We start from the raw sequence: 23,147 nt of genomic DNA, 5'->3' as shown, positions 1-23,147 counted from the left end.
GATTCTTATTTCGGCCGTCTCAAAATTATTCCTAGCTGAGAATGCTAGCCAATAATCAACAATTATAGCTGAAAGCTATAATCACATAGAATCGAATTTCAACACAGTGTTGATTGACTCTAGTGACCGATCCAGCGAGTAAACATTTTCTCAAACTACAGTATGTTGTAACCTTGAGATAAAAACGTTCTACTCGACAGCTTCAAATTCACTCTCGATTGGTTCCCGGTTCAACTATCGACAATCTGGATGTTTGTTTAGCGGTAAAGTGACTCAACGTTCCAATGTACATTTCAATACCTCCTCGCTTACTCACCCCCCTCCCAACCAGTGTTCAACCACAACATATCACCCTTTTCGTCAGTGGTCCACACTGACGAGGCGCATATCGAATTTATTTTGCTTTTAGCTGAGAAAACAAACTGTGCCACCCACCACCCGCCACCCACGGCCCGTCCAAACAGCAGGCAGATGAAGCTCATTTATCAAAACGGGTTTTCTGACACAGTTACTCGTTCGAGCACATTCGGAAAAGCGGCTGCCATTGGGGAAAAGTGGAAAAGCTTCTCGAGGCGGCTGTGAAATCCCTCGGCAGTCTGCGAAAGATCACCAGCTTTGTTTAGGCACTTTTCCATCTATATCAATTGACTGCAATGGAAGAGCAGTGCAGGCTTCACATTTAGCATCGTAGCCATTGAAGGTTCATTGGTGTTTTTCTTGTGATAACTGATTTGGTTATTGCTTGTGAAACAGTTTTTGAACGAGCGTTAGCGAAGTTCTCACTTTTGACTTACTAGAGCCCAAAGTCGTTTTCTGTCTGTTTGTATGTTCGACAAGAACTTTAGAGAGAATTGATCAATCAGTTTCAAATCTTGAACACGGATTCTTCGAAACATTTTACAGGTCAAGTTAGTTGGACAACAAGATTGACTCACTCCTTCGTCCTTTTTCAGGATAGAAAAATAACATTAAAAGTGCATGAGATAAGAATATGTTTTGATTCAATCGTTCAGCTGGAATTGATTGCATACTATTTCTTTAATTTTTCCATTCATTTGAAAAAGCTGATGCTATTTGGGAGATATCACACAGACTGTCAGGCAAATAGATGGATGCGCCGACACATGCTTTAAGCTGAATAATACACAACATTAATTTATAAGTTCTATATTAACTCACTTCCGTAATTGTCTGTCTGCCTGTCTGTAACATACAGCTAATTAATAATACTACTTGTGATAGCAGTTGCTATGACAAAATGTTTTTGTTCCAAGTGTTAAATTTGTGAGTAGAAGCTATTAGTGTTTACTAACACTTGACTATTCAATGCAACTCATTCATTTCATTTTTGTATCATTTATTATAGTATCTTCAAATGTTGAGATCATTAGAACCGTTTCAAATAACGATGAACGGATTTCGCCATTAATTTTCCTTCGGAATCATTTCTGTATCGAAATCATGTATCACATGACCACCTTCCCATTTGAAAAAATGAAGTTGGATTCGAAATGAGCTGGATTCGAAATGAAGCTGGATTCGAAATGAATCCATTTGACGGATCCAAGATGGCGGACAGAAGTTTTTTTTCAATTGAAATAGGATCCCCATGGAACCTACTACTGTAATATCATACATGTGAAAAATATATTCAGCTGTATCCATAATAATTCTCACCGACTCTGTTTTATTGAAAGTTGCGGATCTCAGAGATTAATACAACAGTTAATAATGAGCGTCTTCAACCCAGGGGGTCTCTAGTATAACATACTTTGATAGATTAGCAATTGAAGAATTATTTCAGTTGCTAATACATGAAATCGAAGAAATCATTGGCATAATTCAATACTACTAATGCTATTGTAAAGCCTATTGATATGTGTGTTGAATTTGATTCATCCCACCGTATTTTTGAGTTTGATAGTCTGAATCATCCGATTTCACCTTTTGCACACTCGGCCTACAAAAGCTAGGCTCTTGGATTATTTATACTTCTGTTATATTATAATATCCCTTCATTTCCAGCAATTTACTGTATCAACCAAGGTAATAAGAAAACATGTATCCAATCAGATCTTCATCAATGATCTGCAGATCTTTCCATAAATGAGGCATGGAAATTTTAATGAAGAAATTAATGACCTCTCATCTAATGAAAATCGAAAACTTGGTCTTTTTGACACAGTCTTTCACTATCCACTCTCGACCGATAGTAACTCGACTGTAATCTTTTTATACCTTTTATTGGACTGTTTTGAGAAAGTGGGACGATAGCAGTATGTCACTGAAGAGGAGACAAGATCAAGATTCTCAGTCTACTGTTTTGAAGTAATAAATTTTGTAAATTTTGGGTATTAGAGATGAACATTGACATTTCATTTAACCTTGAAGGTCGGCAATCATTCAAAATTTCAACCCATTTCGAAATAAAAGAGAATTTTCCTTCCACACAAATGTCATGTCGAAGTTTACAGAGTTTTCTACATTCGTTGAGTATAAAAAAATATTTCATGAAATCTTTGTAATCTCAACAGGAGATCTCCATATATTCAAAGAAGCAAAGCAAAGAATAAGTCATAGTGAGGTTCAAAGTCACTCTTTTCTATCATTCCTCATACATAAAATCAATGTTCCCTATTCAGCCAATGCTGAAATACAGTATAAGTGAATCTCACCATAGTGCTATAATGGTTCATAGGGCATTAGGCTATTGCAAATATGAGTGCGGATTTGATATTTTAAATTATTGAATACTAGTAGCTAGTAGGTAACCCGTGTTCCGCAAGAGTCTAATTAACAACTTGACAGACTGAAAACTTGACCTACTAAAATCTTGAAGAGATTAAAATAGGCCTATAACCATCCTCGGTAATTAAGAATCTAGCCTATATGCAAAATTTCAAGTTAATCAGTCCAGTAGTTCAGACGTGATGACGAGTCATTTGTGAATTTCCTACCTTGTACATGTGTAAGACAATTCTTTCATTTATTATAGTATACATTCCACTTTCAATTTCTTCATGTCAAATAATATAACAATTTCTACTCAGATTCGGCTTTGTACGAATACGGATTTAACGGAAGTTGGAAAACCTGACTCTACGGTAGGCCTAATGATGTGGCAATAAATACAAATAATAAAGTGTAAAAGTGGAATCAGTCTCGTGTTACGTTGTTAAACATCAGAGCACAAATATATTTTTCGTCACAGAACAACATAAAGTTTGTTTGGCAACGTTGTCAGATGCAGTTGCCAAAATTTCGGTGGGTCACGACCGTCCCCGGAACCGCGTGCTAGCGGTCACTACGGTTCGTGCCTGCGCGTGTGGTCAGCGCAAACTTCACAAATGAACGCGCACACCTGAGCGTGATTCCACTGATCGGCTGAACCCCTCCTAGCACACAAAAGGGTTCACGATCATCATAAGGTGCTTTCATGCTCACCTCACAAACTGAACTCCGCAGTCTGCGAATCTGGATTCGCGCTACTAAACAGCTTTCTCTTTCACATTCATTCTGATAACTCCGCCCTGATAAAGGCATATGATCAATCAATCAATCTCTCTCTCTCTCTCTCTCTCCTTCTCTCTCTTAAAAACCTCAGGTTATCTAGCTGATAAATGTGTTTTTATTGGGGATTGTAGTGTGAGTAGTTTACTTTTTACTAGGCAGGGCTCCCAACTATTGGTTATTCCAAACCATAGAACATCTATGTACAACAAATCATTCCATGTATCAGCTTGCCGGATCTGGAATCTGTTGCCTCCAACGGTGAATGAAGAGTATTTGCGGTCGAGCTCTGTTTGGCGCAGCGGTATTGAATTGGCTGGGATCTGGTGGCGCGGATTAGGCTTGGGTCCGGTTTAACTATATTTTCATTGTTCTATTTCCATTGTATCGATCTACTTGAATTTTGTTCCATTTACTATCTTATGCAACTACAGATTCATCTTATATTGTTTTATGATAATATAATATATTATAGTTTGTAAAATCTTTGTTTTTAGGGTGGTTTTGTGTGCGTCTGTGAGTAATTGGCTACTTGATTAGTTCTTCATGTCTTATAGCAATTATCAAGTGGTTTTTAAATATTGTTTTCATTGTATATATGAATTAAGTTTAAGATTCACTTCTATCACATATGTGATTGTATTTTGATTAAGATTTTCATTTCTTTCTATAATTCTTATATAATATTATTACATAATAATGTAATCTATTATTTTTGTTTTCTTATGTATTTTTTTATTTTGTAAAGGGTTGTGTGGCAGAGAGGACCAGGAGTCCTAACTCCGCCCTAATAAAGGCAAATAATCAATCAATCAATCTCTCTCTCTCTCTCTCTCTCTCTCTCTCTCTCTCTCTCTCTCTCTCTCTCTCTCTCTCTCTCTCTCTCTCTCTCTCTCTCTTTACGTTTAGTAAACAATATCGGCTTCAACTCGATACATAAAATAACTGTTGATGGTAATGTGATTCCCTACTGCAGCTCAGTGAAAAACCTAGGCATCATTATGGATAAAAACCTCGACTGGTCAGAACAAGTCAATAAAACCTGTAGAAAGGTTTTCTCAGCAATGCATTCACTTAAAAAATTACAAGATGTCCTTCCTAGAAGTATACGATTATTACTGGTCCAATCTCTGATTTTTCCACATTTCAGGTACTGCAACTCTGTCCTCAATGATATGCAGGCTACACTCAATGATAAAATGCTGCGCTGCCAAAATTATTGTCTACGTTTTGTTTACTCTCTTGAACGCCATGAACATATCACCCCAGCACACATTGCTAGTTCTACCCTGAAGCTTCCCGATCAGAGACGTTTCAGAATAATCAAACTTGTTAGAGATACTTTGAAATATGGCAATTCTAATATTATTTCAAAAATGATTTTAAATTTGTTTCCGATAGTAGGAGGACAGATGCTTCCCATACTAGAACTGGTGCAAATACTCTTAGGATACTCAATCACAGAACTACTATTTATTCTAAATCGTTCCTTGGTAGTGCTTGTCGTTAATGGAATGAACTTCTCAACTCTATTAGATGCATTGAGAGCCGAGCGGGCTTTATCTTGTCTTTGAAAAAATATCTTATAGAGAAAATGACTTAGTCTGTCCAACCCTAGAGCACTGCATGACAAATATTCTAATCTCCCTTCATTTCCATTCTTCATTCCATTCATTCATCCATCTTACATAATATATATTAATCATCTCATCTCAACATTTTCTGTTATTAAGTATAATTGTATATCGTCATTATTACTCAATTAATTTCTAAACTCTTAATTAATTCCCACCCCATAACATTTGTTTCATTTATCTATTTCGAATCATTAATGCAATATTGTACTCACTATTACGCATTCTAATATCATTCATCTTATTCAATGTATCTAGAATACATTGAACATGTTCCAATATTCTATTCTAGGTACCTTGATCTTATTCATTAATACCATAATTATTTTAGATTCAAATCACATATCCACATGTTATAAAATTCCCAACAGCTCTATTCCATCACAACCCGGTCGTTTGTTGATGGGAAGGATATTATTTTTAATCCTTCTTAGAGAATCGACAATTATTTATTGAAACACCGCCGATTTATGAAGTTACATTACAATTTTATATTATCGTTATTCTAATTGCATTTAATCTTTATTCTCATTGATTAATATTTTGTACCTTGTAAAATTCGTTCAATAATTAGTATTACACTCATTCAATCTAAATTAGTGAATAAGCCAGTAAATATTGTAACATTTTTTTTATTGAATATAACTGTTACTAGTACTAGGACTAACGATCAGTTTTTTTCTATCCTAAATTAATACTTCAAATCATTTCACAAGAAGAATCTTGTAATAGCTTCTCATATGGGTATTAATTTTTTTCCACTCTCACTAAGCACTCCTGGAGGTTTACACCAGATCTGTTGGCTTCTTCCTTTTCAATCTCCTCGTCAATGTTGAGTTGTCCAAAAGCTGGATTGACTCAACATTTTGATGGTTATGTAGAGCCTCTTCATAGGTCCTTGCTGTTTTTACAATCATCTCCTTGACTGTCTCCATCTGAAGGTCTCTATGAAGGTCGGCGTTCCTGATGAAGTATGAAGCATTGAGAGCATTTCGCAGAAACTTGTTTTGGAATCGTTGGATGATGCCAATATTGCTCTCTGCTGTACAGCCCCACAGTTGCACACCATACAACCAGACAGACCTCAGTATTTGTTTTCTTATACCCCAACACATATAATATATAGTGGGGTGTATATCTATTCATTGAAATTATCATTTATTCATTGTTGAAACACCGCTGATTTATGTAGTTATATTACAATACTATATTATCAATATTCTAATGTTGCATTCAATCTTCATTGTAATTAATAAGTTTTCATAATATGTGAAATTTGCTGCATAATTGGCTGTAGTACTGTAATTTATTGTAGATTCGTGTATGAACCAGAATGTATTGTAACTTACTTGAATAAATAAAATTTGAATTTGAAAAAAAAAATTTGAATTTGTAGAGTAGAATTTTATTATAGGTTGATAAGCTTGAATTCCTTCCTATCAGCCAATACATTCTACTATACTTGTAGTTGAGCTCATCCCTCTTTTTCTTGACATGGTTTTTCCACAGAAGTTTTATTTTGCCTCGTTTCCATATGGTATCACGTGGTTGTTGATTCTGACTGGTATGTAATTGTGCGGTCTATTTGCGAAGGTCACATGTACAGACTTCTTCTCATTCAATTTAAGTCTCCAGTCTATGGTCCATTTTTTAATTTTTGTGAGACTTACTTGAATTTTTCTTGATGCTTCTTCGTTGCTGTCTCCTGGAGCTAGGACTGCTGTGAACGTGGCGATGATGTTTTCTTCTGGTACAGGAATATCAGTTTTGTAAAGAAGATAGAGAATGAGCCCCAAAACCCTTCTTGTTTCACCCTGAAGTACCTGTTTGATAGGTAGGATCTCAATATTGTTCAGACCCTTCTGTTCAGACCCTCATGACATACTTTATCATGATTTACTTCTAAACCCAAATTGATGATCTGGAGCTAGCTTCCTTGTTTCAATTATTGGCTGCAGTCTCCTAAGTAGCACTTTCTCGAATATTTTTGACAAAATCGGTAAAAGAGATATTGGTCTATAAGATAAAGCCTCGTGTCTCGTAGGGATGTCAATCCCGGGACTGATTTCCAATCCCGGTATTTCGGGATTATCCAATATCAATCCCGGGATCCCGGGACTGATCCCGGGATTGGCAAAAATCAGTTTAATGCATTTTAACCAATTGTTCCTCTCCAATTGCATGTTCAGTAACAGTGTGTGGAGATGAAAAAGGGCCCATTAAAGAGGGAGAGACTATTATTAAAAATAATGAAAAAAAAACTTGGGAATAATATTGGAATTGAACTTTCTATTTCTATAAATGTTTTCAAGATTAGGAGTAACTGTTTCATTTCATGTCCTACCTCAAATTTGCTGTATCCCAGATGATAGTGAGTACTGAGGGAAGCAAGATACCTCATCAGAGTGTTTTTTATGTAGAACAAAAGCATTTCCATCCTACATCAGGACGGGATAGAGCTCACACTTGAATTACGTCAAATACTGTAAAGTGAATTAAATATCACTTGAATTAATAATAAAATAGAATACTTTTTGTAAGACCGTAACGCCATACCGACCAAACAACGCGAAAGCTGAACCACTACACTACCAAATGAAATTTCGTAGAGCCAACTATAATATTTACTTCAACTAGATATTCTACTTATGATAGAGAAAGAGAAGAGGAGAGGAATAATTAGACAGAGAGTGAATCGTTAGTGCTTTTTTATTTCTGATTTCTGAAGTCTTTTCAAAGTTCGGAATGCAATTCAAGGAAATGCCATCAGCACTATTGCAAATATTGCGCCGTCTAGACTGGTAATTGTGGTGCTGTGTAAACAGAAACAAGTGTAGAGACATAAAAACCGATCAACAACCATTCTGCCAATTATGCGAACTGATAATGCGAATTCTATTAAGCCAGTTAGTACAGAGTACAGTATACAATCAATATTATGTATAATATGCAACTGTAGGCTGTGCCTGTAGAATAAACTAGTCAAACAGAACAATTAATTAGTTATAAAAACTCATATTCATCACCGTAAATAAATTCCATATTGAATTGTTTTTGGAAAAATATGATTCACAATTTCAGGTTTACAATCCCGAAAATCCCGGGATTGACGCTGAAAAATCCCGGGATTGTTAGGTATCAAAAATGGACCGGGATCCCGGATTCGGGATCCCGGATCCCGGGATTGACATCCCTCGTGTGGTGGTTTTCCTGTTTTTGGAATCATGATGACTTCAGCAACCTTCCATGTATTTGAGATGTACCTCAGTCTTAAAGCTGCATTGATGATGTTCCTCAATTTTTTCAGGGCTTTGTTCGGAAGTTTTTTGAGCACTGCCCCAGTAATAAGGTCATATCCTGGAGCCTTCGTGCAATTTATATTTCTGATAAGAACTTTCAGCTCATTCAACAAAACTTTTGGAATATCCCTTGTTTCTGTTGAAAATTCACCCTCATTATCACACTCTTCTCCAGTTGGTTTATGTGGTTGAAAAACCTCATCCAAGAGTTCAGCAAATCTCCTAGCTCTCTGGTTGTTATTTCTAGCCCAATCGACATTTGTTCCCCTAATAAGAGTAGCTTGTACAGATAGTTTCTTGAGATACTTTACTGCCTTCCAGAGTTTTTGTCATTGCTCAGGTTTCTGAGATATTCACTAGTAACCGAGTCCTTATGGTTTCTAATCCCATCTCTCACTTTTTGAACAAGAAATTCCAAATGGGTCTTGTCTTGTGGATTTCTTGTTCTCTGTCACTTTTTCCTAGCTAGCCTCTTCTCATGGATGAGATCCATTACACTTTGAGGGTAATGTCTTCCATCTGGCCTTTTTATTTGGACTGTGCATGGTGTACTTTCCCAAGCTGCCTCTTGAATATCTTGTGTGAATCTTTCGACTTCAGAATCCAGTTCTTCTTCATTCCTAATATGTACATCAAGGTACATTTTCTGCTCTAGGGTATGTTGAAATTTTTCCCAGTCTGTCCCTCTATTCACTAGTTTTAGCTGACATTCTTTCATTACTAATTTTTTGCTCACTACCAATATAACAGCGGTGTGATCTGAACTTGAATCATCACATTCTTCTAATTTCATATTGTTATATACATAGTTTCTAAACACAAAAAAGTCTATCAAGTCTGGTATTTTGTTCCTGTCTGTTGGCCAATATGTAGGTTTACCTGACGATATAATGTCACACCTTCATTCTTGAACTGCCCTAAGAAGTTCTTTTCCTTTTGAATTGTTCAATCTTGAGCCCCAATATGTATTTTTGGCATTGAAATCACCCCCAATAATAAATCTATTACCAAGACGATTGATCATAGCCTTACACATTCCTTTTGTAATGATATGCCTCGGTGGGCTATAGATTAATGCTAGAGTGAATTTGTATAGTTTAGTCTCAACTGAAATGGATGTGATTTGCATCTCTTCTGTTTGTATAGATGTGTTTTCAAAATGTTTCATGTTATCTCTTAATATAACTGGACAACCTCCTCTCCCTGTATTTTGAGGATGTGAGGTATGGTAAACTTTGTAGCCTCCGAGTCTCATGTAGGATTCCTTAGTAAAATGAGTCTCAGATAATTATTAAGCATATGTCTATGTTCCTAATTTGGAGTATTGTCAACAATTCCTGTTGTCTCTCTTGCAGCCCATGGCATTCCATGTCATGATCCTCATAGCATTATTCATTTTGTATCGGATGATCTAGTGTAGGTATGTTCTCTATTTTCTTCAGTCTCTGCTCAAAAACTGCAGTCATCAATGACTCCTGTCTATCGAGCTTCTCGAGAATGTGAGTTAATATGGCATGTATGTTCTCATTGGTTTTTGGTTTTTCCTCTTTTTTCCTTCCAGAAGTAGCCTCGGAAAATGTTTTTCCAGATTTGATAGTCGAACTACTCCGGAAAATTTTTCTTGGTTCCACTGCTAATGTAGAAGTTTTGTTTAGGACCTGATGATTTCTGCTATTTTGTTCAACTTTAAACTGCTAAATGCGATCATTTCTCATTTTTTGTTGTTCAACTGCTACACTGTATCCTCTATAGTTGACTGGGTGCTTCCCACCACAATGAACACATTAAGGCTCATTCTCCTTAGAATTTGTGCAACTAATGGTGCTGTGTTTTCCAGCGCATTTCACGCATCCTGGCTCCCGGTTGCAGTATTTCTGAGTATGGCCATAGGATTGGCACCTCTTACACTGTGGTATCAGCTTCGATATTAACAATGCCTGTATCTTAATTTTACACCCCATGATGTGCCTTTTTTCGTAGATTTTCTTAATCTCTTCTTCTGGACTGAAGGACAATACAAACATATCCAGGGACTCCTTGGTCTTCCATTCAAGTTTATTGGTAGCATTCAAAATCTTAAATCCCCTAACTTTAAGATCAGCCACAATGCTTTCCGGTTCACAAGAGTGGTGTAGTTTTTTTTGTCATCACTCTTATTCGTCTGGTCTGCTTATTCACATATGAAAACCAAGAGTATTTTTCTTCATTGTAGATTTCCTGCCTTTTCATAGATTTCCAGAAATCCTCTTCGTCAGTGAAATTTATCTTTAATTTGTTCTCTGATAACACTTTGAAATTGAACGTTCCTTTTCTTGCTATTTTACTAATTTCTTTTTGAATAATTTGGAAGGATTTGACATTTTCTATAATAACTGGTGGGAGGGGAGGTGACTTCCTCTTCTTTTTTGTTTGGGCTTCAACTGCTATCTTGGATAATTGTACTTCTTTCTATTTCTCCTCTTCACAGATTATTGGTGGAGAACTGGCGAGTTTCCTCTTCTTAGATGAACGTTTATTCCGCGCTCTTATCCACTCGGTTTCTTCCGCCAAATTGTCTTCATCAGTTTCATAGTTTACCTGTGACGACGCAGCCATAGGTTTTTCTTTATTAATATTAACTAAAACCGCTTCAAGATTTTCTATTCTTTCAATGAGAGAGTTGTTCTCTTCTTTCGCTTTCTTCCACATCAGTTCAGACTCTTTCTAAGCATTGTAAAGAACCTGCTCTGCCTTTAATTTCAATCGGTTTGGATTGAAATACTTTTCAGGAGAATTCTGCATTGGTGAACTATCAGAAATATTTTCCCCATGGTTGACAATCATATCTGCATTCTCTTCTTCGAACTTCAGTACCAAGATGGTCTGATGAGTTTTTTGTCCGTCATTATTTTATATGATAAGCATAATGACTAATTTTTTTGTGACACACTTACTCACTCGCGAACGCGGTTACACACAAACGACCGATTCGGCCTATTATGCTTTGCTTGCATAAGATTCGACTACTGAAAATCCGATCGTTAACCCGGTTTGTTCCAATTAAAATCTATTCAATAGAACAAACTGCTGACACTACTATTCTACTCACTACACTACACAGCTAAACAGCCTTCGGCTACAAACTCCAGTTCAATACTGTAACATACATAAATAAAGAAATCTAATCTAATCTCTCTCTCTCTCTCTCTCTCTCTCTCTCTCTCTCTCTCTCTCTCTCTCTCTCTCTCTCTCTCTCTCTCTCTCTCTCTCTCTCTCTCTCTCTCTCTCTCTCTCTCTCTCTCTCTCTCTCTCTCTCTCTCTCTCTCTCTCTCTCTCTCTCTCTCTCTCTCTCTCTCTCTCTCTCTCTCTCTCTCTCTCTCTCTCTCTCTCTCTCTCTCTCTCTCTCTCTCTCTCTCTCTCTCTCTCTCTCTCTCTCTCTCTCTCTCTCTCTCTCTCTCTCTCTCTCTCTCTCTCTCTCTCTCTCTCTCTCTCTCTCTCTCTCTCTCTCTCTCTCTCTCTCTCTCTCTCTCTCTCTCTCTCTCTCTCTCTCTCTCTCTCTCTCTCTCTCTCTCTCTCTCTCTCTCTCTCTCTCTCTCTCTCTCTCTCTCTCTCTCTCTCTCTCTCTCTCTCTCTCTCTCTCTCTCTCTCTCTCTCTCTCTCTCTCTCTCTCTCTCTCTCTCTCTCTCTCTCTCTCTCTCTCTCTCTCTCTCTCTCTCTCTCTCTCTCTCTCTCTCTCTCTCTCTCTCTCTCTCTCTCTCTCTCTCTCTCTCTCTCTCTCTCTCTCTCTCTCTCTCTCTCTCTCTCTCTCTCTCTCTCTCTCTCTCTCTCTCTCTCTCTCTCTCTCTCTCTCTCTCTCTCTCTCTCTCTCTCTCTCTCTCTCTCTCTCTCTCTCTCTCTCTCTCTCTCTCTCTCTCTCTCTCTCTCTCTCTCTCTCTCTCTCTCTCTCTCTCTCTCTCTCTCTCTCTCTCTCTCTCTCTCTCTCTCTCTCTCTCTCTCTCTCTCTCTCTCTCTCTCTCTCTCTCTCTCTCTCTCTCTCTCTCTCTCTCTCTCTCTCTCTCTCTCTCTCTCTCTCTCTCTCTCTCTCTCTCTCTCTCTCTCTCTCTCTCTCTCTCTCTCTCTCTCTCTCTCTCTCTCTCTCTCTCTCTCTCTCTCTCTCTCTCTCTCTCTCTCTCTCTCTCTCTCTCTCTCTCTCTCTCTCTCTCTCTCTCTCTCTCTCTCTCTCTCTCTCTCTCTCTCTCTCTCTCTCTCTCTCTCTCTCTCTCTCTCTCTCTCTCTCTCTCTCTCTCTCTCTCTCTCTCTCTCTCTCTCTCTCTCTCTCTCTCTCTCTCTCTCTCTCTCTCTCTCTCTCTCTCTCTCTCTCTCTCTCTCTCTCTCTCTCTCTCTGTCACGACTAGCTCAATATTTCCTTGGAAAATCATGATTATGGAGAGGAAAATGGAAATTAAAAAAGAAAAACTAGCCTCACCAAACACATTAGTGGAAATCTTGGAAAATCTTTATCAATAACGCAATTCCGAAAGAAATTAATTATCACTCTATAAAAACAAACTATCTGGATTATTATTTGAGAGCTTAATTATATTTTACTAATTTATTTTAGCAAATATTCAAAGTAAAGTAGTTCAAGGTAGAGGAAGCCTAACCTCCAACACTTGCATACCATTACGGAAAAGTAATTAATCATTGTAAAACTTCTATTTCTATATTAACAGAAGTTGCAGAGCACTATTTTGTAATGAGATCAAGCTCATAAATCTCACTTTTTAACATATTAAATATATTAAATTGATCTGAAAAACTTTGAAGACCACGTGAAAAATCACAATTTTCAAACACTTATATTTCTAAAAATACAGAAATTCTTACAAAACAAATTACCACACATGAAAGAAGGAATTTTGATGTACATTACCTGTAAATTTCAAATTCCTAAGCTCCAAAAAAGTGTATTTGTAGTTTTTTGTGTTCGAGACATGTTGAGTGGAGCTTGACTCAAGCAGCCTGCACATCCTTTTGTTTAAATAAAATAAGAATCTACTCTCTGTTAGTTTCTGTGGGAATAGTTTAATCTAACTTAAAATTTGAAATAGTGAACTGAATTATTGTGATGGAGATTCAAAACTTAAAATGTTTATGAACTCCAAAAGTTAGTCAAAATGGCGGCACACTATAAATACCTGTGGAGACGTCAGCTCGAGACAGTCAGCAGCCAAATTTCTGAATCTCCAGACCATTCATGTTATAAGTGTTTTCTGTGTGCCAATGTAGTCAATATCCGGTGAGTCGCCTCAAAGTTATCTCAAAGTCATTTCAAAGTATTCTCAAGTTTATTCAATTTTACATCGAATTTATTATATCTAAACCATTCATGAACTTTTAAAAATTTGTTTAATGTAACTCTTTTTAACAATTCAGTTCGAGAGCGATTATAAATTTTTCTATACAGATTTAATTCTGAATCATTATAATTTTGAATTCATTCAGTTTACTCAGAAACTTTTGCAATATTTAAACTACCTACGAAGACAAGTGAATTATATAAGATGAGCTGTATAATTTTGTGCTGATAGATCACACATTGTTGAATTAATAATACGTTCAATCAATTTTTTTTTGTCAATAGCCAAGATAATTTTTGAATTCACTCTATGTAGCTCACAGTTTATTATTTAAATTTTCAAGTTATTATAGACCGGATTAGGAGTGCTTGTTAATTTGTTGAATAACTGTTGCCCTGTCATAAATCGCACTGAAGCTGCCCGAAAAACTTTGCAGTGTGCTTGGGCTGAGAAGCGAGACGGACAACGGACAACGAGCGCATCAAACAACGGTGAAGAGGACCGCTGCGTGCTGAACCACGGACGGAGCCTACACGGGGACCACGACGACGCTGCATGACTGGACCAACTCCGCCGCTGAGGGCATCACCGACATCCACGGCCATAAGACGACCTCTATGCTGAACCCGATCGCTCAAACAAACCAGGTCATATTGATAAAATATCCATAGTAAATTGAGAAATTCATAAGAACACCCTTGGAAAGAACATTCAATTAATTTCATGAAGGCTTGAAAGTGCAATAAATTATCAAACTTATTCAAAACATCCACACCCTGATTATAAAATTGAATTAAAACGTTGATCAGAATCTCTAAAAGGAATATTTTATTTCATAGATTATAAGTGACTCTATGAGAGGCTATCTTCTTGGCTCGAAAATTCTTCATCTATGACCTACAAACGTGGGCCATTTCTGACACATGGCGCCCAACGTGGGGCATTAAGTTTGATTAATAATTGCACAAGCCAATATTAGATCTTTTTCAATTTCACCAAATTAATTTATTTACAACAATTTTTTGAGGCGACTCATTTGCGCTCAGTTTAGTCACAATCCGTATATGATTTATCAATACGGGAGATCAAAGATCAATGTCATAATAATTTTTGACTCAAATATTCAAAGAAATTCTCAAATTATCAGAATTCATAAGCATATTGAATTTGTCTATTCCCACAGAAACAGTTTGTCTAAGATTTCTCGTATTATTTTGTGTTTGATGTTTATTTGGCACGTTTGGAGATTCTCATAGGAATGTAATTTGGCTGCATGGATTTTTGTGTTTGAAATTTTATGTTTGAAATTTTCCAAGATAAATTCTTTCAGTTATCGTAATTGTTGCTATTAGTGCCCTAAAATTGATTTTAGTTTTGATAATAATATTACCTGGAGTTTATAGAATAGGAAAGGTTAATCTAAAAAGATGGCTAATAATAATAATGCCGAATCCGAATCTCAAGATAAATTACCAAACAATGAATTCAGTAGAGAAAGTTTGGCCCTCTTATCATCAACACAAGTTGAAGGAAACAAATCCGAATATAGTGAAACTCATTTTTCTCCCACTTCAATAAGAAATTCTGCTAGTTCTCCTCAAGCTAGTAATAAAGACGATAATGAAGTTACTTTAAAAAGTCTAGCCGAATCAATGAAGAGTCTTTTTGCTATGCAGCTTAGTCATAGGAATTTAACTGAAGAGATTAAAAATAGTACTCAACAAGTAACAGCTCAGTTCTCAGCTAAGGTTGAAGAGCATTCCGAGAAAATTTCAGAGAATAGACAAGCAATCATAGAGATAAATGACAAGATAAGTCAGATTAAAGAACAGGAAATGGTAAACGTTCGCGTTCATTTACAAAGTCAGATTAACGAAACACATGCCGAAATTACTAAAATAAAAGAAACCTGTCTTATCAATGAACTAGTGAAGGAAAAATCACCTAATGGATATGAGGTATGTGGTGCATCCAATCTGTTAGCAAATCTAGGTCAATTCGATAATACCCCGAAAACCCCGCAACCAAAAGAATTCATGAATCAAATCATAGCTATAAATGAACTTCAAACAATACCATGGAAAATCTGGCGTCTACAGCTTGTGGCTCAGCATCTCAGAGGTGAAGCTCTAACATTCTTTAGAAGTCGTATGGAGGATTTTAATAATTTGGGTGACTTCACTAAGGCATTCCTAGACCGATTCTGGTCCTTATCAAAACAACAAACTGTTTTAAACAAGATAATAACATGCAGTTTCAATAGTAGAACAGATACATATAGCGATTTTGCAGCAGAAATAAAATATTTCAACTCTTTATTAGATAACCCACTTTCCGAAATTAATTTGGTTCAGATAATAACACAGAAATTCCCTTACAACGTTCAGCTAGCACTCTCTTGTCCTCAAATCAATAATCTGCGTGACTTGGAAGATTGTCTGAATAGAATTCAGACAATAAACGACAACAACCCACGAGTCAATCACAAAAGACTCGACGCAACCAACAACGACGAGCGGCTATCAGCAGGCATCAGAGAAGCAGACAGCACGTATCCTGAGAGTCGCAGATGGGAGCCTCGTAGATGGGAGCCTAGTGGATGGGAGCCTCGTAGATTGGAGCCTAGCAGGCAGGAAGCAGGCCGAAGGACGTATGAAGGAGGAGACGGACCGCGACAGCAGCAGCAGCAGCAACAGCCGCGACAGCAGGACCAGCGCCAGCAGCAGCAGAATCAGAGACCGCAGGAACAACGCCAACAACACCGCGACAATCAACGCAGATTTCACGAGAGTCAGCATGTGAGAGATGGAGGTTCCCACGCCAACAAGCAGACACACTCGCCAAACCCGCCACAGAGCCCGAAGCCGAGTGATGCGCGACCGAGCCACCCTCACAGCAGCGACCCCAGCAACAACAATCCATGTAGCAAGAATTCAAATTCAGGGACACCAATGAGAAAAATCTGACAACTAAAAGAAAGGATAGTACCGATAGAAGAAGAAACAATCGAGAGAATTACGCCGAAATCGAGTGCTATCCTTCAACCAGACGCAAATGTGGGAGATAACATAAACAATAATTATGATGATTCGGAGATGTCTGAAACTTGTACTAAGGATTACGAAATTAATCAAATGAAATTATTCAGGCCTAGTAAGCTGTATAGTACTTATAATGAAAGAGAGATAAGTGGGAGTAATCGGAAGAAAGAAAAAACCGAAGGTATAATGAATGTAGATCGTGTGAATAATGTCGATTGTGTAGGGATTGTTGATTGTATTAAGGAAATAGAATTTAGAAAACAAAACAGTGATGAGGAGTCTGAAGCAAAGAAGAGGAAACACACTCGTTTTAAAGAAAATACTCCAAATAGAGTACGGGAAAGAGAATACATTTTTCATGAAAAGAACAACAATCACACATCACACGCGAGATACCGATGTTCGCGTATAAGAAATCGAAAACGTACGCGCTTCAAAAAGCATTGTGAACAGGCGGATTGCTCAAATGAAACTACTGGCAATGGAAAAGAAATTGAAACAGACCGTAATACTTTATCGGAAATAACGGCTTTTGGAAAGAGACCACTGCGAAACAGAGATAGCCTACCCTTGATTAACGAAACTGATAAACAGGCCTACTACGAAAGAAGAAATAATTTTGAACCTATTTCGAATGATAACGAAACCGCTACTAGCTCCAAACTACTAAATAAATCAATCAGATATTTCCCAGAGGACGAAAGTTCCACCCCCATGAAATTAAGAACCATATTCAGAGACGAGATAATCGCTGATTATTAGAAGAAGATACAGGACATGAAGAAAACGAATTAAAACAATTTCAAGCATTTATCGAATGTAATCTGTACGGTAAGAAAGTGCAAGCATTGATAGACACTGGTGCACAATGCAGTATTATTCAAGCTGATCTATTCTCCAGTATAGAGTCAAAGCAGAGAATTGAAACCCTACCGCTTAGTTCGACCTATATTCAAGGAATAAATCCGAGTCGCCGAGTAAAAATTCAAAAACAATGCCTGCTAGAAATACCGATGTTAAATAATGTAGTACTCTCTCACACATTCCTCGTTTATCCAGCATCCTGTCCAGATCTTATCATTGGCGTTGATTTTTTGAAATACTACCAAGCTATCATTGATTTGACCAATATGACACTATCCATTCGCCAAGGAAGAGAGGGAGCTATGCTAACCACTCCACTCATTTTAGAAGCGCAACACGTAGATACTCCTAAAATAAGAGTGATCGAACAAGGACCAAGTGATAGGCCTACACACATGCGTGAAGAAGGAGACGACGATTTCGTGAGATTGGACACTGAACAATGGCAATGTAGAGAGTCTGATGAAACCAAGGATAAACAATTATTCGAAGCATTATTAAATGACATTCGCTATAGTGATGAGTATCCAGAAGAGGGAAAAACTGAAATAATTGAACTATTACGCGAGCATGAGGACGTATTCTCGGAAACACCAGGTCGTGCAACCCATTTTAAATGTCAACTTAACGTTAAACCACATAAAGCATACTACAAGAAGAATTATTCAATACCCTTCACATTACGAAATGCAGCACAGATTGAAATAGATCGTATGGAGAGATTAGGAGTTGTAGAACCTTCTTTTTCACCTTACAGTTTACCCATAGTCTGTGTTGGCAAAAAAGACAATACTGTGAGATTATGCTTAGACGCTCGTCCTCTAAATAATATCCTGGAGGATGACCGAGAAACACCTATGCAAATTGATGAGGCACTACAAACGTTTCACGGAAAATCCATATATTCAACCGTTGATCTTAGTTCTGGTTATTGGCAAGTAGAGGTAGCAGAAGAGTCACGTGATTACTTATCATTTCTATTCAATGGAAGGAATTTACGTTTTACAAGACTTGCCTTTGGTATACGAAACGCAATGGCTATTTTCATCAAGTGCTTACGACAAGCCCTGGGAGAGGATATTGCGGAATTTTGCACGGTATACGTAGATGATGCTTTAGTTGCCTCACACACTATACACGAGCACTGTCATCATTTAAACACAATCTTCCAGCGTCTAAGAGAAAATGGGCTTAAGCTAAGGTTATCAAAATGCAATCTATTTAAACGACAGGTACATTTCTTAGGGCATATTATAAATGAAAAAGGTATCACTCAGAATGAGGAGAAAATATTAGCAATCAGAAATTTTCCTTCGCCAAAGAATCGAAAACAATTACAAAAGTTTATAGGCTTTCTACAATTTTACAGGAAATTCAGTAAGAATTTGTCTCATTACACCAAGCAATTCAGTCATATACTTTCGTCAAAAAATTTGTGGAGATGGAGTGATGAAGAAGAGAGAGTTTTTTGTGAAATAAAGGAACGTTTCTTGGAAGTAGTTATGCTGCATCACCCCGATTTATCAAAACCATTTTTCATAAACGTGGATGCGTCGCATTATGCCATAGGGGCTGAAATTTTTCAGTTCGATAAGAATAATGAAAAAGGCATTATAGCTTTCTACAGCAAAACTTTGAACAATGCACAGAGAAAATATTCGGTGACAGAAAAAGAATTGTTAAGTCTATTAGAAGTATGTTTACGATACCGCACTCTACTTCTGGGACAGAAAATTTTTGTCAACACAGATCATAAAGCTTTAACATTTTTCAGAACTGCAAAATTGACAAACAATCGCATCTCTCGTTGGTTTTTAGCGCTACAAGAATTCAATTTAGAACTAACACACCTTCCAGGAAAGAGTAATCAAACCGCAGATTTTTTGTCACGAGAAATAGATGCTACTTACAACAACGAAACAACCTTCAATTGCTATACTACAGATTACATACAAGGTGTGCCGTTTCCAGTTAATATAGCTCCTCTAGTACACAAAAGACTGCTAACTCCTTCAAAAATACAGGAAGCTCAAACAGACGATCCACACTTGAATGACATAATTAGACAATTGGGGGAAGCTGGTGAAAATAATTCTCAACAGCTAAAAACGTACAAGATGTATAAGAAATACCTGTTCTGTAGAGTACCGATAAACACAGGTGATTGGAAATTAGTCATCCCGAAGACACTGGAAAACGATATCATCAAAGAAGCCCATGAAAGGATAGGTCATTTCGGAATTAAAAAGACGTATTATTTTTTAAAAACGTCATGCTACTTCAAGGGAATGTACAAGAAAGTAACAGAGATTGTAGTGTCCTGCGACGTATGTCAAAGAACCAAATATAATAGGTACACCATTGGAGGACCAATGAAGCCCATAATTCCAGAACACCCATTAGATATATTGGCAACAGATATCTATGGCCCAATTCCAACCGCAGTAGGTCGTCATAGACATATATTTGCTGTCACCTGCCTACATTCAAAATACACAATGCTGTTCCCAATCGGAAAGATAACCGGCAGTAAGTTAGCTCGTTGTATAACTGAAAAATGGTGTGTTGAAGTAGGTAAACCAAAGAAAATATTGGCTGACAACGCCACGTATTTTCGAAGCAATAATTGGATTCTGATTATGCAGCAGGAAAATATCGAAACCATATGGACTACCCGATATAATCCGAGCTCAAATCCGGTGGAGAGAAAAATGGCCGAAATATCACGATTTATGCGTGCATATTGCGCAAATGAACATCAAAAATGGATAAAATTCCTGCCCTTCCTACAAGAATGTATTAACAACGTTTACAACGAATCAACAGGTTATACCCCCCACGAGATCATGTTCGGAAATAGGAGAAAAAATTTCATAGAAAAACTGGTGGAGATACCGCATGAGAATAAACAGAATAACATTGATAGAGCAATCATCAAAAGAAATCTTCTTCACGCCGCCGAGCTTCGAAAGAAGCACCACGATAAAAAGATTCGAGTACACGAGTATCAAGTTGGGCAAGAAGTACTACTACGCACGCATCGTCTGTCAGATTCTCTTGGAAAAAAGACAAAGAATTTTTTCCATTTGTACACGGGACCGTATAAAGTTATGGCTGTCTCAAACTATAACACTGTGTTATTATCAGATATCGTAGATAACAGCTTTCTTGGATGGCACAATCATCGGAACATAAAACCGTATCACAAGAGCAACTAAAATGGAGTGGCAAAATATCTCATGATGAGGATGACAAAGAAGAAGAAATATTATCTTGAATCTCGGAATGGAAGTACGAAATCTAGTGATGAGAATTTATCAGTAATGAACCAGTCGAAAAACGATAAAGCCAGTATCTTAGGTATAATGATAGTTCATAGTACTGTATTAGATATTGTCTTGTCAATGAAATGAAAATATGTTATATGGAATTAATTTGGAAATTATGTGTGAATTTATGCAAAAGCAATTTGAAAAATCATAAAGAAAAAAAGGAAAGGCTATAAAATGAAAAATTATAAAAAAATCAGGAGAATTAAACCTCGCAAAAATAATAGGTACTTGCATGTACGAACATCTTCTATGTTGAATAAGTGTATTTATCATTGTTTAATAATTTATGTTGATGATAATAATCAAAGCAGAACTTAAAATGAAAAATTATAAAAATCACGAGAATTAAACCTCACAAAAATAATAAGTACTTGCATGTACGAACATCTTCTATGTTGAATAAGTGTAGTCATAATAATCAATGATAGAGTAGATAAAATGAATAATAAGGAAATATTTCACAAGACGTTTTATGTATTTTCCACCGACCAACTGGAATTAGTTACTCGCCGGAAAGGGAGCCTATGTCACGACTAGCTCAATATTTCCTTGGAAAATCATGATTATGGAGAGGAAAATGGAAATTAAAAAAGAAAAACTAGCCTCACCAAACACATTAGTGGAAATCTTGGAAAATCTTTATCAATAACGCAATTCCGAAAGAAATTAATTATCATTCTATAAAAACAAACTATCTGGATTATTATTTGAGAGCTTAATTATATTTTACTAATTTATTTTAGCAAATATTCAAAGTAAAGTAGTTCAAGGTAGAGGAAGCCTAACCTCCAACACTTGCATACCATTACGGAAAAGTAATTAATCATTGTAAAACTTCTATTTCTATATTAACAGAAGTTGCAGAGCACTATTTTGTAATGAGATCAAGCTCATAAATCTCACTTTTTAACATCTTAAATATCTTAAATTGATCTGAAAAACTTTGAAGACCACGTGAAAAATCACAATTTTCAAACACTTATATTTCTAAAAATACAGAAATTCTTACAAAACAAATTACCACACATGAAAGAAGGAATTTTGATGTACATTACCTGTAAATTTCAAATTCCTAAGCTCCAAAAAAGTGTATTTGTAGTTTTTTGTGTTCGAGACATGTTGAGTGGAGCTTGACTCAAGCAGCCTGCACATCCTTTTGTTTAAATAAAATAAGAATCTACTCTCTGTTAGTTTCTGTGGGAATAGTTTAATCTAACTTAAAATTTGAAATAGTGAACTGAATTATTGTGATGGAGATTCAAAACTTAAAATGTTTATGAACTCCAAAAGTTAGTCAAAATGGCGGCACACTATAAATACCTGTGGAGACGTCAGCTCGAGACAGTCAGCAGCCAAATTTCTGAATCTCCAGACCATTCATGTTATAAGTGTTTTCTGTGTGCCAATGTAGTCAATATCCGGTGAGTCGCCTCAAAGTTATCTCAAAGTCATTTCAAAGTATTCTCAAGTTTATTCAATTTTACATCGAATTTATTATATCTAAACCATTCATGAACTTTTAAAAATTTGTTTAATGTAACTCTTTTTAACAATTCAGTTCGAGAGCGATTATAAATTTTTCTATACAGATTTAATTCTGAATCATTATAATTTTGAATTCATTCAGTTTACTCAGAAACTTTTGCAATATTTAAACTACCTACGAAGACAAGTGAATTATATAAGATGAGCTGTATAATTTTGTGCTGATAGATCACACATTGTTGAATTAATAATACGTTCAATCAATTTTCTTTTTGTCAATAGCCAAGATAATTTTTGAATTCACTCTATGTAGCTCACAGTTTATTATTTAAATTTTCAAGTTATTATAGACCGGATTAGGAGTGCTTGTTAATTTGTTGAATAACTGTTGCCCTGTCATAAATCGCACTGAAGCTGCCGAAAAACTTTGCAGTGTGCTTGGGCTGAGAGGCGAGACGGACAACGGACAACGAGCGCATCAAACAACGGTGAAGAGGACCGCTGCGTGCTGAATCGGACGGAGCCTACACGGGGACCAGGACGACGCTGCATGACTGGACCAACTCCGCCGCTGAGGGCATCACCGACAACCACGGCCAAAAGACGACCTCTATGCTGAACCCGATCGCTCAAACAAACCAGGTCATATTGATAAAATATCCAT

General features: G+C 36.7%; 2 protein-coding genes across 2 annotated transcripts in view; one reads left to right on the top strand and one right to left on the bottom strand.

Moving 5' to 3' along the window:
- LOC111052624 (serine/threonine-protein phosphatase rdgC) overlaps nt 1-23,147 on the bottom strand; it is a 262,290-nt gene that overhangs the window by 181,585 nt on the left and 57,558 nt on the right.
- On the top strand, nt 15,432-16,727 carry LOC120350213 (myb-like protein AA). Its single transcript, XM_039422771.1, has 2 exons — nt 15,432-15,599; nt 16,116-16,727. The coding sequence occupies exons 1-2, from the start codon at nt 15,432-15,434 to the stop codon at nt 16,725-16,727; spliced, it is 780 nt and encodes a 259-aa protein (XP_039278705.1).

Source organism: Nilaparvata lugens, chromosome 3 (assembly GCF_014356525.2).
Source record: "Nilaparvata lugens isolate BPH chromosome 3, ASM1435652v1, whole genome shotgun sequence".
NCBI lineage: Eukaryota > Metazoa > Arthropoda > Insecta > Hemiptera > Delphacidae > Nilaparvata > Nilaparvata lugens.
The sequence above is the reverse complement of the archived record's forward strand: the minus strand, read 5'-3'. Positions and strand labels throughout refer to the sequence as shown.